At 33.9% G+C, this 22773-nt stretch overlaps 1 protein-coding gene across 1 annotated transcript in view; it reads left to right on the forward strand.

Annotated features, from left to right (window-relative positions):
- Positions 1-22773, forward strand: part of ERBB4 (erb-b2 receptor tyrosine kinase 4) — a 675494-nt gene that overhangs the window by 384902 nt on the left and 267819 nt on the right. The window contains exons 12-13 of the mRNA XM_033859813.2: positions 13685-13817; positions 19003-19096. Coding sequence (XP_033715704.2) covers positions 13685-13817; positions 19003-19096 — 227 coding nt within the window. The remainder of the gene's footprint in view (positions 1-13684; positions 13818-19002; positions 19097-22773) is intronic.

The following is a 22773-nucleotide window of genomic DNA, read 5'->3' on the forward strand; positions in this document are numbered from 1 at the left end:
GAGATTTATCCTTTCATTGAGCCTAGATTGTTTCCTTGGTTTTATACATTTCTGAAACCTGGCAGAAAGCTTGCTTTTTTTTTTTTTTCTACTTAAGCTTCTTATCCCACAATACTATATTTGTGTTTGTACATGCCCCAGACAAAGTAGATTATTCATGGAAGTAAAATAGAAACTTTCTCAACACTAACTTATAAATATTTCCCTAAGTTAGGGTTATACTCTCCTCTTCTTTCACTTCAAAAAATGAAACAAAATGAAAATAAAACAATAGTACCTCTACCTTTTAAAGGTAAGATTTAGGTATGAAGACAAAAAAAAAACAAAAAAAAAAAACTAAGAAACAATAAAAGAATGAGAGAAAAACATTCTTTTTCTTTAACTCATTTAATCATTTCACAAATCCCTTCTTTTACCTTTTGTAAACCTGAATAAAAAGCAAATGGGAAAAGAAAATGTGGAAAGAAATTAAATGTGAAAAAGCAAGATAGGAAAAATTTATGTAATTATTCCATATCTCTTTAAGACTTCTAAAATTTTGAAAAAAACAAAAGACGATAAATAATATTAATAAATTAAAAATCTAACATTTTCTTCAACTTTCAGTGTTAGGTCTCTTGGAGGTTTATCCACTTTTCAAACCATGAACATATTTTATAGTTGACTTTACAGTTTCAGGAAGAAATGAAGCAATTAGAAGAAAGCAGTTTTGTGGTGCTATAATTTAATATTAAGCATATAATTTTTCATTTTTAACATCTTAGAGTAAACAATTTTTGCATGAAATCCATTTATCAAAATTTGGGTTTTGGTCTCATAGTACATTGGATCCTGCATTTTCAGAAATGTAATTATCCTATAAACTTGACTTCAGATGTGCTGCTGATGTTTACACTGAACCTACAATGGCCGCCCACATGTGATTAAGGCCATTTTATCATCTATAGTATTATCTGCAAAGAGGAAAACAAATATTTGCTTCATTTTAAATGTACTTAAATATTGCATTTTTAGACATTCTTTCTTAATATACCACACACAAGACATATATGAGCACACACACATATTCATTATAAGACATATGGATACACAGACGTACAGCATAAGGTGTGTATTCATATGCTCACACAACACATACACATGTACACAACCCTCAGACACTTACACATGCATTCACACACATAAACGCAAACACACAGTCACCATAAAATACTCTCATCTAAATCTGTATATTGGCTTGGTAGCTTAAAAGAAAAATCAACCTTGATTTTTAAATGTTTTTTGGAGTTCAACATGATTTAAAATAGCAATGACAATAAAAGAAAAACCTCACCTCATCTATAAAGTGTGACCATAGCTTGAGCAATCTTACTCTTTTAAGTCAAAATTTTCAAAGCAGACATACAGATGTCTTTATGGTTTGAAGAGATTGAGATTGAGAGAAACTCTAGGACATGAAAAGCTGGAACATTTTCTACCCCCTTTATTTGTATGGTTGTGGTAGGGACAAAACAGTGCTGGTTGGAAGGAGTTTTATAGTAGGTTTATAAAAGTATTTGAAGTTTCTTTAAATAGTTAAGCATAAATTTTTAACACCAGAATATAAACAGTGAAGAGATAAATACAACAAACCTTCGTAATCTGAATTACATTTGAACTCAGACATCTTTATTTTTTAAGTATTTGCACATATACACTTAAAACCACATAAAAATGAGAGAAACTATATTCATAATTACCTTTCAAATTGAAATAATTTTATTTTTTAATTATAATAGTGCTTTTATCATTGTTAGAAAACAAAACAATGGACGAATTGTAAAATTTTTTGTTCTAATTCTGTGAAGAATGCCATTGGTAGTTTGATAGGGATTGCATTGAATCTGTAGATTGCTTTGGATAATATTGTCATTTTCACAATATTGATTCTTCCAATCCAAGAACATGGTATATTTCTCCATCTGTTTTTGTCATCTTTAATTTCTTTCATCAGTGTTTTATAGTTTACTGAGTACAAGTCTTTCGCCTCCTTAGGCAGGTTTATTCCTAGGTATTTTATTCTTTTTGTTGCAGTGGTAAATGGGAGTGTTTCCTTAATTTCTCTTTCTGATTTTTCACTGTTGGTGGAGGAATGCAACAGATTTCTGTGCATTAATTTTGTATCATGCAACCTTACCAAATTCATTGATTAGTTCTAGTAGTTTTCTGGTGGCATCTTTAGGATTCCCTATGTATAGTATCATGTCATATGCAAAGAGTGACTGTTTTACTTCTTCTTTTCCAATTTGTATTCCTTTAATTCTTTTTTCTTCCCTGATTGCCATGGCTAGGACTTCCAAAACTGTGTTGAATAAGAGTGGCGAGAGTGGACATCCTTGTCTTGTTCCTGATCTTAGAGGGAGTGCTTTCAGTTTTGCATCATTGAGTATGATGCTTGCTGTGGGTTTGTCATATATGGCCTTTATTTATTTTTTATTTATTTATTTTTAAATTTAATTAATTAATTTATTTTTTTGGCTGCGTTGGGTCTTTGTTGCTGCACCCGGGCTTTCTCTAGTTGTGGTGAGCAGGGGCTACTCTTCATTTTGTTGCACGGGCTCCTCATTGCAGTGGCTTCTCTTGTTGCGGGGCATGAGCTCTAGGCGCACAGGCTTCAGTAGCTGTGGCTCGCGGGCTCTAGAGCGCCGGCTCAGTAGTTGTGGCTCATGGGCTTAGTTGCTCCACAGCATGTGGGATCTTCACGGGCCAGAGCTTGAACCTGTGTCCCCTGCATTGGCAGATGGATTCTTAACCACTGTGCCACCAGGGAAGCCCTATGGCCTTTATTATGTTGAGGTAGGTTCCCTCTCTGCCCATTTTCTGGAGCGTTTTTATCATAAATGTGTGTTGAATTTTGTTGAAAGCTTTTTTTGCATCTATTGAGATGATCATATGGGTTTTATTCCTTAATTTGTTAATGTGGTGAATCACATTGATTGATTTACATATACTGAAGAATCCTTGCATCCCTGGGATAAATCCCACTTGATCATGATGTATGATCCTTTCAATGTGCTGCTGGATTCTGTTTGCTAGTATTTTGTTCGGGATTTTTGCATCTATGTTCATCAGTGATATTGGTCTCTAATTTTCTTTTTTTGTGGTATCCTTTTTCTGGTTTTGGTATCAGGGTGATGGTGGCTTCATGGAATGAATTCGGGAGTGTTTCTCCCTCTGCAATTTTTTGAAGAATTTGAGAAGAATGGGTGTTAGCTGTTTTCTAAATGTTTGATAGAATTTGCCTGTGAAGCCATCTGGTCCTAGACTTTTGATTGTTGGAAGATTTTTATTTATGGTTTCAATTTCATTGCTTGTGATAAGTCTGTTTATTTTTTCTAATTCTTTCTGGTTCAGCCTTGGAAAATTTTACCTTTCCAAGAATTTTTCCATTTCTTCGGGGTTGTCCATTTTATTGGCATATACTGGTTTGCAGTAGTCACTTATAATCCTTTGTATTCCTGCAATGTCAGTTGTGATTTCCCCTTTTTCATTTCTAATTTTATTGATTTGTGTCCTCTCCCTCTTTTTCTTGATGAGTCTGGCTAAGGATTTATCAATTTTGTTTATCTTCTCAAAGAACCAGCTTTTAGTTTTATTGATCTTTGCTATTGTTTTCCTCATTTCTATTTCAATTATTTCTGCTCTGATCTTTATGATTTCTTTGCTTTGACTGACTTTGGGTTTTCTTGTTCTTCTTTCTCTAGTGGTTTTAAGTGTAGGGTTAAAGTGTTTATTTGAGATTTTTCTTGTTTCTTGAGGTGACATTGAATTGCTATAAATTTCCCTCTTAGAACTGCCTTTTCTGTGTCCCATACGTATTGGGCGGTTGTGTTTTCATTGTCATTTTTTTCTATGTATTTTTTAAATTTCTTCTTTGATTTACTTAGTTATCTGTTGGTTATTTAGTAGTGCACTGTTTAGCCTCAATGTATTTGTGTTTTTTTACAGTTTTTTTTTCTTGTAATTGATTTTCATTCTCATAGCATTTTGGTCCTAAAAGATGCTTGATATAATTTCAAGTAAGCTGTGTATAAAAATATTTATTGAATAAGTGCCATAGTAATGGTAATTTCATTTATTTTCTGTTTTTCATATCAGTACTGCCATAATGTGAATCTTAGTTCATAAAAAATTTTGTACTATGCAATCATTTCCTTGGGCTAAACACTTAAAAGTGGAATTTCTGTGAAATTAGGTTATATATAATAAATTTTGGTATATATTGCTATGTCATCTTTCAAAAATACTAGATTAGTTTACACTTGTCCTAAACAATGTTTGATAAGGAATATTTTCCACTACTCTTTACAACACTTGATATTATCCATGGATTTAAATTTTGGTGATCAGAAATATGAAAAAGAAGTCTTTAAAATTTGTATTTTTTAGTTGATACTGAGCCTCTTTTTATGTGTTGATTGATCCTTTCTATTTATTTTTTGTATATTACATAGTTATAAGCTTTATCCATTTTTTAATTTTGGATTTGAAAACGCTCATCATAAATTAAATCCATTAAATTTTTGTGTCTTAAATATGTTGTGTATAAGTTTCCTTCTATATGCAATTTTTTAAAATTTTGTCTTTTGATAGACAAACATTTTATGTTTTTATCTAGTTAAATGGATACATCATTCTCTTTTTTATGTTTATGATCTTGGCATAGTCTATCTTTTTTATTCTAGTACTTTAAAACTATATTGAAATTTTTAATCCATCTAGAAGTTTTGGTACAGCATAATTTAAAAAAATCTTAATTTGGCTAGGATATTGACATAATTTACTGAATAATCCATTTCTTCTCACTGATTTTAGGTGTCTGCAATATTTAGCTAAGTAGAGACTCAACCTGAATAGTTTAATTTAATCATCACCACCACCCTGTAAAGTATAATTATCACCATTTTGCAGATGAATATATAGATGTCCAGAAAATTGAATAATATCCCCAATGTTTGGAAGCCATAGTAATTAAAACAGTATGGTACTGGCGTAAAAACAGGCACATAGGCCAGTGGAGCAGAATGAAGAACCCAGAAATAAATGCACAAATAAGTTCAACTAATATTTGATAAGGGAGACAAGAATATTCAATGGGGCAAGGATAGTTCTTGAAAATGATGTTGGGAAAACATGGCTATTCACATGCAAAAGAAAGAAAGTGGACCCCTGTCCTATGCCACTCATAAAATGAATGCAAAGGGATAGGGAGGGTGGGAGGGAGATGCAAGAGGGAGGAGATATGGGGATATATGTATCTGTATAGTTGATTCTGTTACAAAGCAGAAAGTAACACACCATTGTAAAACAATTATACTCCAATAAAGATGTTAAAAAAAAAAAAGAATTAAGGACTTAAACATAAGACCAAAACCACAATATTCTTAGAAGAAACATTGAAGGTGAGTTCCTTGACATTGGTCTTGGTAATGACTTTATGGATATGACACCAAAAGCAGAAGCAACAAAAATAAAAACAAGTGGGACTACATTAAGTAAAAACTTTCTGCATAGCAAAAACAACAAAAGGAAAAGCCAACCCACGGAATGGGAGAAAATATTTTCAAATCATATATCTAATAAGGCATTAATACCCAAGTTATATAAGAAACTCATGCAACTCAGTAACAAAACAAACAAACAAGCAATCTGGTTAAAAAATGGGCAGAGGATGTGAAGAGACATTTCTCTAAAGAAGAAATACAAATGCCATCAAGTACATGAAAAGGTGCTCAACATCACTAACCATCAGGGAAATACAAAATGAAACCACAATGAGATGTCACCTCACATCTGTTAGAATGGCTATTATCAAAAAGAGAAGAGATAGCAAGCGCTGGTGAGGGTATAGAGAAAAGGGACCTCTGGTGCGCTGTTGGTGGGAATGTAAATTGAAGCAGCCATGATAGAAAACAGTATGGAGGTTCCTCAAAAAATTAAAAATAGAATTACCATATGATCTAGCAATCCCACTTCTCTGCATCCTGATGTTCACTGCAGCATTATTCACAATAACCAATATATGGAAACAATGTGTCTGTCAACAGATGAATGGATAAAGAATATGTGTCATATATACACATGTGCGTCGTGTGCATGCATACACACACACTAGAATATTATTCAGCCATAAAAAAGAAGAAAATCCTGCCATATGCGGCAACATAGGTGGACCTTCAAGACATTATGCTAAGTGAGTTAAGTTAGACAGAGAATGACACATACCATATGATATCACTTTCAAGTGGAATCTAAACACATCGAACTCGTAGAAAGAGAGAGTAGAATGGTGGTTTTCAGGGTCTGAGAAGTGGGGGAAATGGGGTGATGCAGATCAGAGTGTACAAACTTTAAGTTATAGGATGAATAAGTTCTGGGCATCTAAGGTACAGCATAGCAAATATAGTTAACAAAACTCTATCTTACACTTGAACGTTGCTATGAGCGTAGAGGTTTAATGTTTTCACCACCACCACAATAACAAAATGGTAATTACATGAGGTGAAGGAGGTATTAACTGAACTTATTGTGATAAACACTTTATAATATATATGTGTTTCAAATCACATTGTATACCTTAAATTTAAACAATGTTAGAAGTAACTTTGTCTCAATAAAGTTGGAAAAAATAAAACTTGGCCATAACTGTATAAGCTTTAAGTCTTTTCATATAACAAAGAAAATAATAAGCATAATTAAAAGGCAAAAAAGAAATAGAAAATAAAAGCAAACAAGAGAGCATATCAGCTCACAGAACTGAGAATTGCAAGGGATATTCCTTCAGGCACAGATGGATCTAGGGGTTAAACAACATCACCTGGACTCAGTCCTTCGACATTGCCCGATTCTGCTTTCTTCTTAGGCCAGCTCTCTTTCTTCATTAAAAATGTTTGGCCTTGGAGAATTCACAAAGTTTATAAGTACAGGTAAAATAGCTCTACTTTCTCTCTCCCAGCATCTGTATTGTGGAAAGTTGACCCTGCTTGGGTCATATGCCTATCTCTGAACAGTTCACTATTTTCTCTCTGCCACCAACTGTTCAAACATGTTTTTAAGTCAGTCCCTTCAAAGCAATTGGAGTGATATTTTAAGAATAAGATCCTAACTCTCCTGCTTAAAATCCTTCATCAGTTTCCCACAACTCTTTGGACAAAGCAGAAAACCCTTTAAATGGTCACTAGGTCCTACATAATCTGGCCATTTTTCACCTCGCTAGTTCATCAGATATTACTTTCCCACTCAATGCTCATGTGCAGTCGGTTCTGTGAAAGCACTGATCTTATTCACTGGTCAGACTCTCTTGATTAGACTTGTAATCCCCAATTTCCCCTAGCCCTCTTTGCTTAATAATTCCTATTTATCCTTCTCATCTCACATTGTTGTCCCTCTTTCTGTGGACTGACCTAATGCTACCTACCTATTAGGTTAGGACAACTGTTATATTTTCTCTCAAAAAAATATATATTATACAATATAAATGATTATTTATCTAATGCTGTCTTCCTAACTGGACTGTAATCCCTACATAGAGACAATATGTATTTTATTTCATATTTCCATCATATCCCCATTTCTTAGCAATGTCCAGTATAAACTAAGTAGTTTCTCAACAAGTACTTCTAAAAGTAAACACATGGATATACTTGTATGTTTCCACATTTCTCTTAAGTATGTTTATTGAGGGCTTAGTTAGATGAATAACCCTGCATTGTATACTATTAATATGATGTCTAATCTTCATCATAACCCAGAAAGGTAGATTATTTACTTTACAGATAAGTAATATGTAAATAATTGCCCAAGGCTGCATGGCTAGTCATAGCGTAAGGATTTGAACCTATGTTGACCTGATCAGAAAAACTGAACTGTTACAACTAAATCATATTTTTCAGGCTTTATAGAAAAAGATTAATGGTATCTGTCCAAATACATTTCAAGTCAAACCCATGCCTCTACATATGGTAACTAATGCAAACAGCATACGTAGGTAGTCTTGTACAATGAAAGAGAAGATATTTTTTCTGCCTTTGTGCTTGTAGACAGGTACTTCATTTCAATATTTTGAGCTAATCCATTTACTTTCACACATGCAGCACAAGTAGCAAGATCCATTATTTAAGCTTGCCTCTATTTTAACGAAAGCAAGTTCAATATTCTCTGTAAAGGTCAAAATACTAAGCACATTATCACCTCTCCAAAATTTTAATAGACATAATTTAATAGGTATAATTCAGATGAGATAAAGAAAAAACAATTTTACAGCTTCCAGAAAAAAAGGGAAGTTAAAGGTTGCCTAACAACTACATTGCTAAAGTTTGTTTAGAGAGCTTTATAATGGTGTTTCAAACTGTAAGCCATTGAATAGGCCCTTCTACTCCTTCCTATGGAACTATCACTCTGGGAGGTCAGAGAGCAGTTGAATTCTTGGTACTGATTGAAAACTTCTTTTCTCTCAAGAACTTCAAAGAAGTATTTTCCTTGGCCTTTTGTGGAGACACTTCCCATGTTTTCACTCTGCAGAAAATGATCAACCAGCCTTGAATACCATCATCTAGTCATTTGGAAAGAGTGAGAAGAAAGTAATTATTATGGTTTCCTGTTTGTATTATTGCTTTCCTCCAATAGGTACTGTTTCCCTGATGCAAAACTGCTCTGAAATTGAGCATCTGAATACAGACTAAGGAAGGTAGTAGGCAGCAGAAAAGAAGGTAGGAGTTTGCGTGAAGCCAATACTCTCTTTTTCAACTAATGTCAAAGCAGATAACAGAAAATTAAGGGAGAAGGGACAAGAGTGAGAGGCTTTCACACCTGAAAAAATTAATGTGAGGTGGTGAAATAAATAGATCAAGAAGTTGATGGACTATCATGAAATGGGCAGTACAAGGGTGTACTGACGGCTTGTCAACATCCTAAAGGAAGAAACTGAAAACAAATGTGAGGGTCTTAGACAGAAGTTGATATACAAAGAATTTGAGGCATTGATTATATTTTCTACAAGGACAGGAAAGTGATGAATACAAACAGTCAGAGATTCATGATACTGTGCAGTATGATTTTGAATATACTCTACTTGCCTTTACAAGTTGCTTTTAATAATATAACTTTTGATTTTTTTCCCTCTTCAAGCTTTCTTCTGATAATTGTTTATCACATAAACAAGTATATATAAAAATTGTATATAAATGTACTAAATGTACATATGAAAATTTGATTTTACACATTATATTCAATCAGCTTGATTGAACTCTCTTTCTTACTCCTTACATCTTTATAAATTAATGGCAAGTCATTTATACATCTAGGAATCAGTGATATGAGACCTATGTTAAGATTTCATTTCTACTGACATTGATTTTGTACAGTGAGAGAACCCTCTTTCTCTGCATTATGAATGAATCAGAGGAAAGAACTCTTGCTATTAGTTCAAAATCGGTGTAACAGATAAACTGTCAGCCTTTCCCAAGTAGAACATCAAATCATTCAACTTTTGAAGAGTTTCCGCAAAAGAAGAGAAAAATAGTTATGATATATGGTATTTCAATTTAATGATTATTTAAGACATGGAGAGAATCATAATTAAGCAAAGTCCACAAACTTTATGAGTTACCTAGAATAATTAATAACATGAGAACAACAATCCTTTATACAGGAAAATGTATAGTCTGTATAGTATATGTAATGTAATGTATAGTCACTATTCCCTCAGATTCTTTTAAAATTACATTTATCTGTTATTTAGGATGATAACTATAAAGTAAATAAGCTAAAACAGAATAAAAGGAACTATAATTTTCAATGAAGTTTTGTGGGGTTCTTGGAGGCTATTTGGGGTCATTTTTGAGAAATCTTATATGAAAACATTTGTCTATAAACAAGAAACAGCAAGTAATTCCACTTTGAATTTTAAAAGTAAATATGGATGGAATAATAAGGAGTGTGTAGTTGTCATAAAAAATTTGGTTTTCCAAAATATGTCATGAAAAGAGGAAAATGGGAAGAGGACAGATTGGACAAACAGTAAGATCAATGATTTTAACCAAAATTGTCATAATAAATGTAAGTGGTTAAATACCCTAATTAAAGGCAGAGATTGTCAGATTAGATTAAAAAAGCAATACCCAACTATATGCTGCCTACAAGACACAAACTTCAACTATAAAAACACATATAGATTAAAGGTGAGAAAATATACCCGGAGAGATAAATAGATCAACACAAGAGTGGAGAACTATGAATAAACCTACAAGTATGTGGACAACTGATTTTAAACAAATATGCAAAGGAAATTTACTGGCAAAAGGATTTTTTTTTTTTTTTTTTTTTTTTTGCGGTACGCGGGCCTCTCACTGTTGTGGCCTCTCCCGTTGCAGAGCACAGGCTCTGGACGCGCAGGCTCAGTGGCCATAGCTCACAGGCCCAGCCGCTCCGCCACATGTGGGATCTTCCTGGACTGGGGCACGAACCCGTGTCCCCTGCATCAGCAGGCGGACTCTCAACCGCTGTGCCACCAGGGAAGCCCAAGGATTGTATTTTCAACAAATGGTCCTGGAAAAATTGGATATCTACATGCAAAAAAAGAAAAGAAAAAAAGGAATAGATCCTTACCTAGTACCTGTGTTGGTGAATTTTATGTGTCAACTTTACTGGGTCATGGGGAGCCCAGGTATTTGGTTAAACATTACTTGTGAATATGTCTGCAGGGTATTTCTGGATGAGATTAGCATTGGAATTGGTAGACTGAGTGAAGCAAAGTGGATAGGCATCATCTAATTCATTGAAGGCCTGAATAGAACATATTCACTCTCTCTGCCTGACTCCTGAACTGGTACATCAGTCTACTTCTGCCCTTGGACTGGGACTTAAACCATCTGTGCTCTTGGTCCTTAGGCCTTTGGACTCAGATTAAACTGTACCATGGACTTCCCTGGGTCTTCAGTTTGTAGATGGCAGACAAGGGAATTCCCAGCCTCTATAATTGTGAGCCAATTCTTTATAACAAATTATATAAAATATGTAGATATAGATACAGATAAAAATATCCTATTTATTCTGTTTTTCTGGAGAACCCTAACTAATACAGTATAATATACAAGCTAACTTAAAATAGACCATAGACCATACTCATAATACTCATAATAGACTCATACTCAAAACTCATAATGCTTCTAAAAGATAACAGCAGACAAAACTTTTGTTACCTTGGGGTTAGACAAAAGTTTCTTAGATATGATGCCCAAAGCACGATTTATAAAAGATGAAATTGATAAATTGGACTTCACCAAAATTAAAAACTTCTACTTTTCAAAAGACAGTGTTAAAGGAACAAAAAGGCAAGGCTAAGACAAGGAAACAGTACTTGCAGAATCTGTAAAGAACTCTCAATGCTTAATAGTAAGAAAACAATCAATCCAATATAAAATGGGCAGAAGATTTGGTGGCACTTCACCAAACAAGATATATGGATAGCAAATAAACACATTAAAAAATGTTCAACATCTTTAATCATTTAAATGCAAATCAAATCCACAATGAGATACCGCTACATAATATTAGGAAGGTTAAAATTAAACAGGCTGACCGTACCAAATATTGATAAAGATATGAGGAAACTTCAGCTCCTGAGTTGAGTTCATTGCTGTTGGGAATGTAAAATGGTACAACTACTTTGAAAAACAATTTGACAGTTTCTTAAAATGTTGACCCTGTACTTATCATATTATCCAGCCATTTCTTCCAAAGGAAATGAAAGTGTATGTCCATACAAAGACTTGTAAATGGATGTTCACTGTAACTTAATTTTTTTTTGTAACTTAATTTTTAATAGCCCCAAATGGGAAACAGTCTGAATGTCTAGCAATAGGTGATTGGTTTAAAAAATGTGGCATATCCATGCAATGGAATATTCTCAGTAAGAAAAATGCATGAATATTGATACAGCAACATGTATAAATCTCAAAATAATTATGCAGAGTTAAAGAAACTACATAAAAAGAAAGCACATACTGTATATTTCTACTTACATAAAATTCTAGGGAATGTAAACTAATGGGTATTGAGTAACAGAAAGCCGGCCAATGGCTGTCTGAGGGGAAGGGGCGGGGGAAGGGATTACATAGGTCATGAGGAATCATTTGGAGGTAATGGATACATTCATTGCCTGGATTGAATACATGTAACTCATGATTTCAGGCATCTGTCAAAACATCAAATTGTATACTTTACATATGAGCAGTATATGTCATGTATACTTCAATAAAACTATTAAGCATACACACACACACATACACACAAGGTTTCTCTCTTAAACTATACTGGAAGACATTATTCAATTAAGTAGTCATAAATTAAAAAGATATCTTGATAGGTCTGTGTCTGCCTTGAGAAAGAATTTTATACAGTTTAACATAGGGTCCTCCTTAAGGCTCCAGAATATAGGAGAAAGAATACACGAATTGGGAGATTTTGTTTCCTTGTTTTAAAACTAATCAGCCTCACGGATGCTGGTAATTCACTTTCTCAGGCATTTGTTAGAGAAGGTAACTTTCACAGATATGATCCCTCTTTAAATTACAATTGCATAGTTAATGCTATTCCATCCCATCTCACAAATGCTCTTACCATAACAATTTGCATCCCTTAATAAATACAGTTGGTAACTAATGGGAAGATAAACAGGATTTTGATGTTTTCATCTTCTGAGAACTTATTAATATTTTATGAAAACCACATATAATTGGGTTTCAGACATCTCAAATCACTTTTCAGACCCAGAATAACATTTGAAGTCTTTATAGGCCCTTCTTATTCAATAGCTATCTGTTCACTAAAATTATGTTTTTCAGTATAAATAATAATACACTGAATAAGTATTATTTGATATAAAAGGGAACAGAAATGGTAAACCTTAAGTGGCAGTTTTAAAACATGGCCTTAAATTCTTTGGCACTTCTCCCATCAACAAAAAATATAGAGATAAGACTAAAGACCTTTGTTACTCCTGTAATCTCTATACCTCCTCATAAATAACCACCACACTTTGTTTAAAATTATTTCAAAACTTTTTTCTTACTTGTGCCAATTTGACTCAAATATCAAGGTAATCTTAGTTGCAGTGTACCAGAGGTCTGTAAGAAACTTGTATTTTATTTCCATTTCTTTTCCCCCTTCTTACATTTCATATATTCTTCTTTTTTCTTTCTTTTCCCCTTTTGATGTTTTTTGTTTTATGACAAATATCACTTGTTCTGTTTCTGCATGAAGTTCTCACATGGAATTGACGTCAAAATGTGTGGTGTGTTAGTGGAGCGAAGGGTTGGCTTTAGAAAGGTGTGTTTTGTTCCTTACCTTAATTGGAAAGTTAATTTCTGTCACTACTTCTCCCTAGAGTTTTGATATAGGCAATTGATATTTGTTCACTTTTATGAAAAATGCAATGGTACTACACATACAGTGACTGGGGCTCTGCAATATGAAAGAAGTGGAAGGTAAAGTGGGCCATAGTGACTAAGTAGGCAAGCAAAGTCATCTGCCACAGATCTCTCTCACTCCTTCAGAAATAGCTTTACTTAGGAAGATTCATATTAAAATGGTAAGTTTGGACACAGGCTTCTGTTTTATTTCCCCTTGATTTTGGTGTGTTTTTCAGCTGCTGAAGGAATGGTGTGCAATCATCTCTGTTCAAACGATGGGTGTTGGGGACCTGGGCCAGACCAGTGCCTGTCGTGCCGTCGCTTCAGTAGGGGAAGGACCTGCATAGAGTCTTGTAACCTCTATGATGGGTAAGGCATCTTATAATGTCTCTATCTCATGAGCTTTGAGGTACTGATTGGTTCAGATATTAAAATGATAATAAAAGGGTAAAATTTCAGAATGTTTATGCTGGCCAAGATTTTTAAGGAGAGTTTTTGTTGCATAAAGGAGAAAACATATAAAAGAATTCTTTTAAGGGGAAATCATTTTATTTGAATGAACAAGATAAGTCAAAATGCATATTGACTATTATGTACATATTTAAAAATGTGTACCAAAATAGATAATTCTTAATAAATTATAGCAATTTATGCTTATGCAAAATTGAAAAATGTATTTCTGTTTTCTTTATAAAGGACATTGTGATAAGTAATATTTCCTCCTCAGTGTCTCAACCATCTTGTTTTTTGTCTCATGCTTTCCTATTAATCTTCACCTGGAATGACTGCGTAACTTTTGATTTTTTTTTTCCATTTAGGTTGCGTGTCTATTTGATTGTGTATTAGGAACAACACACATTTCTATGTCTCAGACAACTGCTTAGCCCTATAGAGAAATTACCTTTGTAGTTGCTAGTTGAAAAGGTTTTCGAAAGTGTTCTGTCACTTTCTAAAAATAACCTAAGCTATATTTTACATCAAGTATTTTAAATTTTATCTACAGTACTACAATAATCAAATTGACAACAATAAAACTTAGTATATACCTTGTTGCATGGCATTTCATATACTCCTAAAATCACTTTATCCTAACATACCATTTCATGCATCACAGTTGTTCATTAGTGTGATAATGCAGTTTTTAGTACTGTCCCTGAGTCAAATTTTCCTATATTGCTCACTGAAAGGATTTTCAACATTTTTGTAAAAGGGTAGTTTTGAAGTTCTTTCTTCTTCTGCCTCATGAATTGTCCCATTTTAATAACCGTTTCTATGATCCCAGATAACATTTTATTTTTGTATTTTACACTAAAGGATAAAAATCTATGGATCTTAATAATATAGATATGTGTCTTCTTTGAAAGATGACAAAACCAATTCCCTCCATGAATTTAGGGGGAAAAAAGATTGAAATTAAAATTAGAAGTTTAAGTATAAAAACAATATTAAATCGGAATTTAATAGTTTGAAATGGTGATGACATTTGCACAACTGTGAATATACTAAAATATGCATTAAATTGTGCACTTTCAATAGGTGAATGTCATGGTATATGAATTATCTCTAAAAGCATTACTGGAAAAAGGGTTTAATAGTTTTATCAGGAAAATTTCAACTTGAAAATTTATAAAACACATCAACTCATACATTTGATAATGAATAGCAAATTATTTGCTACTTGTCTCATTGAATTGAACTGTAGTAATGCTTGTTCACATTATTATGAAAGATATTTCCTGTACATAAAATACATCAGATCAGATATGATTCTCTGTGTGTCTGGCAATTGATGCCACTAAAATGGAACTAATAGACCTTAATTCCACTGTGTTACATTAAAAGTTTATTGAATATGTATGTGCGTTTCTAAGGAAGGAATAGATTATAGAAATCATTTTATCAAACAGAAGCATCTTATGAAGAGTGAGAAGTGGGAAAATTAAGTGTTGACCAAAGTCATAACATTGTAAAAGCACCAAACCAACGCTAGAACTCAGGATGTCTGATTTTCATCCTGTTTCTTTACAGATGCCATTGTTTTTCTTTAACATTTCAGTTTTAAACTTGTCAGAAATATGAAATTGATGTATATGTGGATGTATACACTACCCTCTGTCTCATTTTTGTGAAACAATGAAAGCTAAGCAAAGGAAAAATACTGGTCCCCTAAATAAACAACACTGATTATCCTGTTGTTTTTGAAAGCTTAATATTTTCCAAATCATTAAATCAAACATATTAAAGAAATATAAAGTTTTTAATATAGTTTTGCAGCAGTAATGCGGTCCTAGGAAATCATGCACAAGGTTTAGTTTAAAAGATAATAAATGAAAGTATCTTATAAATATCTGATGTAATTCTTGCCTACCCAATGATAGATGTCCCCACCTGCAATCTTGTGGTATTGCCAAATTACTTCCAACTTTGCCTGGCAGGTAAGACAGTCTTTGAGGAAACATGAATTCAAATTCTAACTTAATCACTTCCTACTTGAAATGTCCATCCACCGGTAAATAACCTAATTGTCCTAAACTCTGTTTTCTTACATGGAAAATGGGAATAATAATGATGTGATTATTATTATATCATATTATAGTATAATAATAATAATGATTGTGATTATCAAATGAGAAAATTCTTATTCGAATTCCTACTGTTAAAACAATTATCATCATTTCCTTTTTGTGTCTATTAATCTGAGCTCATTAAATAGTTAGGTAGAACAGTCACTTTATACACTGCTGAAAATAAATACAAATATGACATTTACCAAAATCAGGGAACTTATTTATATATAAAAATAGTTTGACTATCATTAAAGAATAAATCCTAAAAAGAGGATTTTTTGAAGGGGGAAAAAAAATCAGTTAATCCTGGCTGTTAGCACTCAAATCCAGATCATATAAGTCACTATATTTTTGCAACTCCTAACTACAATGCCCAAGTATTCAAAATGAACAAGAAAACTAATTGCAATGCAATCTTAATTTTTTTTTTCTTATCTGGCAACATGGTTAAATGCTTCTGAAACTTCAATAACAACAGAGAAACATCAGAAAGAGTGCCAGTCTAAGATCTTTGGAGGCATTTTTATGTTTAATATTCACAAGCTCTCATCGAAACACCCTTCTTTTCCTTTTTCAGAGGATATTTAGGGAATGAGGTCTAGAGAAGTTAAGGGATGTAAGACAGCAATATTCATCTTGGTGCTGGGAACACGAACCAAATCCAAAGTATTTGCTCTAGATCACAGGATTGGCTAAGGTAGCACACACACAACAAAACTGTGAGAAGTATACAGCAGCAAAAACGCAAAGCTCAGTAAGCAAAGCTCATGCTCACTAGAACGTGAATTTTTGTATCAGATTCAAGTGAAAGGGGATCTCTGGCAAAGTCACAGCAGAATCACTAGGGGACAGGGAAGAAAAAAGGCAATGATGGAGACAGTGACAATAAATAAGTTGCAAGGAGGATCTGTTCTGAGAGCAGAAAGGAAGAGAGCCAGAAACCACACAGATAGAAGTCTACTCTATAAAAGAGAAGGCAGCTAGGTTGCCTCCATGATTTTTTTTTTTTTTTTTTTTTTTTTTTTTTTTTTTTGCGGTACGCGGTCCTCTCACTGTCGCGGCCTCTCCCGTTGTGGAGCACAGGCTCCGGACGTACAGGCTCAGCGGCCATGGCTCACGGGCCCAGCCGCTCCGCGGCATGTGGGATCTTCCCGGACCGGGGCACGAACCCGTGTCCCCTGCATCGGCAGGTGGACTCTGAACCACTGCGCCACCAGGGGAGCCCGCCTCCATGACTTTTTATGACATATTCATTTTACTCCTCAACTCTGTGTATGGGGAAGGGAGTTTTGGAGAAGAGAAAGGAAAGCATGACCCATGTTTTAGTACCATAAAAATTATTACCTTCATTTAGTATCCTAACTCTTTAGTCACCCAAGAAGCTGTTTTCAGAAACAGTGCTTTGCTGATGATTGCAGGGTGTGCTGTAAATATCATATAATTTCACTTACACATAATGCTTTTTATGCTCTTTACAATTTAGCTACCACCCCATTGCCAACCCCCACCCCAATACCAGGTCATTTTGACTTTCATATTCTGAAGATTTCCTCTATTGAATACTTTATATCACTTGATGAAACACGCAAAATAAAAACTTTTTTATGTAACTAAGATGTTAAACTCAAGAAAATTCATAAAAAGTTAATCCATTGCAAACCAACACTTCACTTTGAGTGCAAAATCCATGTAACTAAATATGTACATTCATACATAAATAAACCATAGATTTATGCTATTTATTTTGAAAACCAAACCGTTATTTTACCTTGAAATATATGTAATCTTAATCTAACCAACAGAAAATATAGCCCACCCTTTGGATTTCAATCATCTGTTAAGGCTTTATAATAACCAAATAAGATAGTTCACTATGAAAAAAGAGTGATTATTTCACTCCAGGGAAAAATAAATTTGAATTTATCACCTAGTTAATCCATAATTGCCATATTTGCAATGCTCTTAGTTTGGAATGGTCACTCATGATACAAAGGCACAAAATAATGAAGTAGCTATAAATATTTAGTCATTTTGTTAATGACTCATAACTGAAATTCTAAATTGTTTATACCCAGTACCTCATCCTCTCACACGTTAGTGGAAATAGTGTGTTTTAAACATATTGTACATGACTGATACCCAATTATTGAAATGAAAACTTTTAGGTTAGATATTAATTGGAAAACTTATATACTGGTAAATTTAATATTCAAATAGCCACAAAATGTAAGGTTTGGGGAAGTGATGACCATCCTCCCACATTTTAATTAGAAAGTTTTAGAATGTTACCATTCAACTATTTTTTATTTTATATCATATAGAATTCTTCAAAAAGAATTTAAACTGAAAAAGATGTTATATTAGATCAATAATCTAAGAAAATAAAATCTACCATAAAAAAGATATTTTTTCTAATTCTCCAAGAAAGATATTTTAAAAAAAAGAAAAGAAATCAAAGTGTTTTTGAAGTTTCACTAAAAATAAATGGAAGAATCTTGGGATTTGAAGGACAAGGATGGGGAACATTCATGTAACTTAGCAACAAGAAAAATACAATAGTTCTGTCAAAGTTTAAAAACTAAGCCTTCAGCCAAGAGTAAAATTTTATATAGAGACAAACAGGCACAGACTTACTTAAAATAGCAGAAATGGTTCTGCTGTGTCATCAAAAGAGTCATCCTCTTTTTTCTTTTCCTTTTTTTTTTTTGAGACTGCTGGAATCTCTCTCACAAGAGAGAGGTTTCCTGAATGAGTCTGTCATTGAACCCAATGGAGGGCCAGGAGAGCCATCTGACTGCAGTTTATCTTTTCTCCTAATGGAGAACTTACTCATTAATGTACAGGGAAATGATTCTGATGCTCCCGGCACTTAGAGAAACAAACTCTAGAATTTACTTTGCCAACAGGACTTTTAGCAGATGTTACTTCATTTGTTAAGTTGACAGCTTGTTTGCTTACACTGCCTCATACTGCTGATGTTTTCACAGTGAATTTCGGGAGTTTGAGAATGGCTCCATCTGTGTGGAGTGTGACCCCCAGTGTGAGAAGATGGAAGATGGCATCCTCACATGCCATGGACCGGTAAGCCTGAAGACACGTACAGTTATGTTGGCTTATTTAGCTTCATGTATGAATGTCTGTCAAGTCATCGCTTTATCACTTATCCATCCATTGAATAGGTATTTACAGCATGCTATGGGGAATCACATTCAACATTCTCCCCTCAAGAGGCTTACAGCTTAGTAGTAGAGATAAAGTATTTAAAACTTCAGTTTCTTAAATATTTATGTCCCAGATAATGTATTTAAAAAGAAATATGGAGTTGTCCTTGAAGACTGCACAGGGCTGAAAAGAGGGATACACAAATAATTATTGAAGCAAAATAATTGATTAAATATGTATAAATTGTTATATGAATACATTTGAGGGAGAAACTAAATCTTTGAGATGGAAATTGAGACACCAAGGAAAGCCAAAGAAAAGTGATGTTTCAGCTATGCTTTGAAGAAGAATCTGAAATGAGGAAACATGTAAAGATACGTAAATGTGAAAGTTTATGTTGTGTTTGAGGTAAACTGTAACACGTTCGTACCTGTGTTTAATCATTTAACTATAATGGCATTATGAAGGAAAATTGAAAAAAAGGAGGAAAACAGGCACTCATAAACTAAAATCTAAAGCTGTGTGATAAGTACCATGGCCGAGAGAAAAACTGAACTATGATGATTGAAGGAGGGGCTATGGGATCAGGAAAGTCTTTATGGATAAGTTGACATTTATATAGTTTGAAGTTAGTCTTGTGGAGAAAATGATAATTATTTTCTAGACCTTCCTTTGGTTCCCATCATTCTTAATAATGAGGCTTTTTCTTAATAATGAGGTCAGTATGAGTTTGTCATTCCAAAGTGTCATATTCATCCTTCTTTAGACAAATTTCCAGTTTATTTGTGTATTGAGTCATCATTCAGTAAATAACTTGGGGACCAACATTTGGGTGTAGCCAAGAGCTCAACACTGCTCCATAAGAATTCATTTCAAATTTAAATAGTATTAATTTTTCTACCAGAGTGCTTATTCAGCACTTAATTAGCTTAGAAAAAAATTATCATTGAGCCCTCCAAACTTCCATTAGGCCCCAATGAGCTGTTCTGGAACTTCTTGTAAAGAAGGATGTGGAAAACTTGGACAGTTCAGAGGACTACCACAAAGGATGATTAAGCTTGGAAAACCAGACCTCTGAGAAAAAGAAGTGGTATGATTTGGCCTGAAGAACCAAAGTCTAAAAGACAATTTAATATGTAATGATCTCCAAGTAAGTATGCTAAGGGCATATGCAGCTATTTTCTTTTTCCACTAAGGATAGTCATTTAAAATACAATTAATCTGCAGCATGAGAAATGTGGACTCTGTAAAGAATGTCAGGAAACACAGGGAAGTAAAATTCCATAATGGGTTTGTTAAAGTAAGTTGAGCTGTCTCTCTCTATGAGACTTCTCTAAAAACCAGCATATTTAGGAACCATACATCATAGAATGAAAAACAAAAAATCTCTTTCCGAGAAAGAGACTTTGAAAATGTACAATTACAATAACCAAGAATTTGGCCATCTCCTTTGAACAAGGCAAACCACAAGAGTAGTCCCGTCTTTTTCAGTTCCTTATGCTGCCTCCTATGGTATAAAAGTATGCTAGTAAATAACTAGCTTATTGATTTCTTTGTTTTTACAGTCTATTTGATCATTCCTTTGTTCCTTAAAAGAATTGAGACAGTTTATAAAAATACACATTAAAAAGCCCTAAAAATTAATATTCTTGCAATTTTCAAAATTACTTGATAACCAAGAAAGAATGAAAAAACAGGTTTTTAGTGAAGACATTTTAATTCTGTAAGGACAACATTGTTGGGCCATATGCTTAAAATCACTATTCAGTGCTAAAATTGTAAATGAGTATGTCTAGAGATTAGAGAAGGCAATAAGTCAAAAGTAGAAAAAACTCCGCAAAGTTGAATCACTCATTTGTGGAAGATCAGAGCATGAAATCAGGAAAACTGACTTGATCAGTAAGCCTTAAAATGCTAAGCAGGTAAGAGCACAGTGTCTTTTAGGTTATGGTATCTGAAAAAACTGCCAGGATTGAGCTCAAGCAATAGCCCAAACTTTGCTCTCTCTAGGGGGTTGCTTGTTTTCAGCCTTTACAATTTATATTAGGTATATGCCTGTTTCTGGGTCTACATGTTGTTTATCAAAACTAAAGACGGAAGTGGTTTTGTGTGCCAAGTAACCGGCATATATCACTTAGGATACACAGGAGGTTCAGGAAACTTCTTCATGAGACTGATACAGTGATGAGATAGATGAAGAAGTCATAAAGCTAACTGGAATTTCCACACCTGGTCTTATGATTTATTCTGCTGAAATCTCATTTTCTTGAACTGTTAATGTTTCCCTAATGATAAGAATTGATAAATATTTATATTTGTCAAACACTATTACCTCTGAAGCATACTATCACATTCTCCATTTAAAATATAAAGAAATTGAACCCATGGTAATGATTAGAAAGTTACTCCAAAAGTCAGCAAGTCAGTAAGATGCGGAGCTGGGACTCAACTATAGAAGTTCTGACTCCAAATTTCACACTCTTTTCATTTCACTATTTTTCCCTAGGCAACAATGTCCGTAAAGTAATAAGGATAGAATGCTTTCTGGGAATATACATATGTAAAATGGATGGTATTATCCTATTTAAATGTGACAGACATTCAGGATAATCTTGAGAGGGGTGGATTTGAAATAAAGCAAGCCTCTGCTTTTATATTCTCATCTGTCTGCACTTGGTCTTCTTTACTTTATTCTTTTTTTTTCTTTTCTTTTCTATCTTTTCTGACTCACTTTCACTATTACTGTATAGTCCTATCAAGAAAGATAAGGGAGGGAATGTAAGAACAAAAGAAAAGGACATCAGACAAAGTCAAAGGAGACCAAAATACAAGCCACAGAGACAGCAAGAGAAGGGAGGGGATAGGAGAAGGGAACTGATTTTGAGGGAGCGAGGGAAACTGATTTTTGAAACACAATTTTTGTTAAAGCTAAAATAGCTGTTAAATCCAGGTTAATAGAGCTTGTGTTGCCACAACAAATAACCCCCATATTGCAGTAGCTTACAGAAAAATGTTTAAACCTTTTTCATGTAAAGTGCACTGCAGGTCTGGGGAACTTTCCAAGGCAGGACCCCCTCCCTGTGGTGGTCTGGCATTCCAGGATGCTTTGAAGTTATGGCATCTCTACATCTGCATGGGATCCCCACATCATGGCAGCTGGGAAAGAGAAGGCTGGAGAGTTTAGCACTGGCAGTCTCATAAATTGCTTTTACTTAATTTCATTGTCCAAAGCGAGACACACACCTCCCCTCTAGTGGGAGGGAATTTCCATATTCTGTGAGGCTGGAAGTGGAAGAGAATTGGATACTGGTGAATAGTGGCTTTCTCTCTTACAGCGGCTACCAGAGAAAAATACCAATTGTCACTGAGAAAAAAAAAAATGAAATGTTTCCCTCAGGATTTAGCCTATCCTTTAGTTTTCTGTCTAGATTACTGGGTCCAAGGGTAGCTTAAAATCAGAGATAAGGAAGAATGTTGCCTTCATCTCTCTTTTCTGTTGTTGCATTTATCAGTTCATTCGCTGTACCTAGCTTCTTAAAAGCTTTGGGAATATAATGATAAAAGAGTAAGTATTAGACAACATGTATTTCTTTAAA

Source organism: Tursiops truncatus, chromosome 7 (genome assembly GCF_011762595.2).
Source record: "Tursiops truncatus isolate mTurTru1 chromosome 7, mTurTru1.mat.Y, whole genome shotgun sequence".
Taxonomy (NCBI): domain Eukaryota; kingdom Metazoa; phylum Chordata; class Mammalia; order Artiodactyla; family Delphinidae; genus Tursiops; species Tursiops truncatus.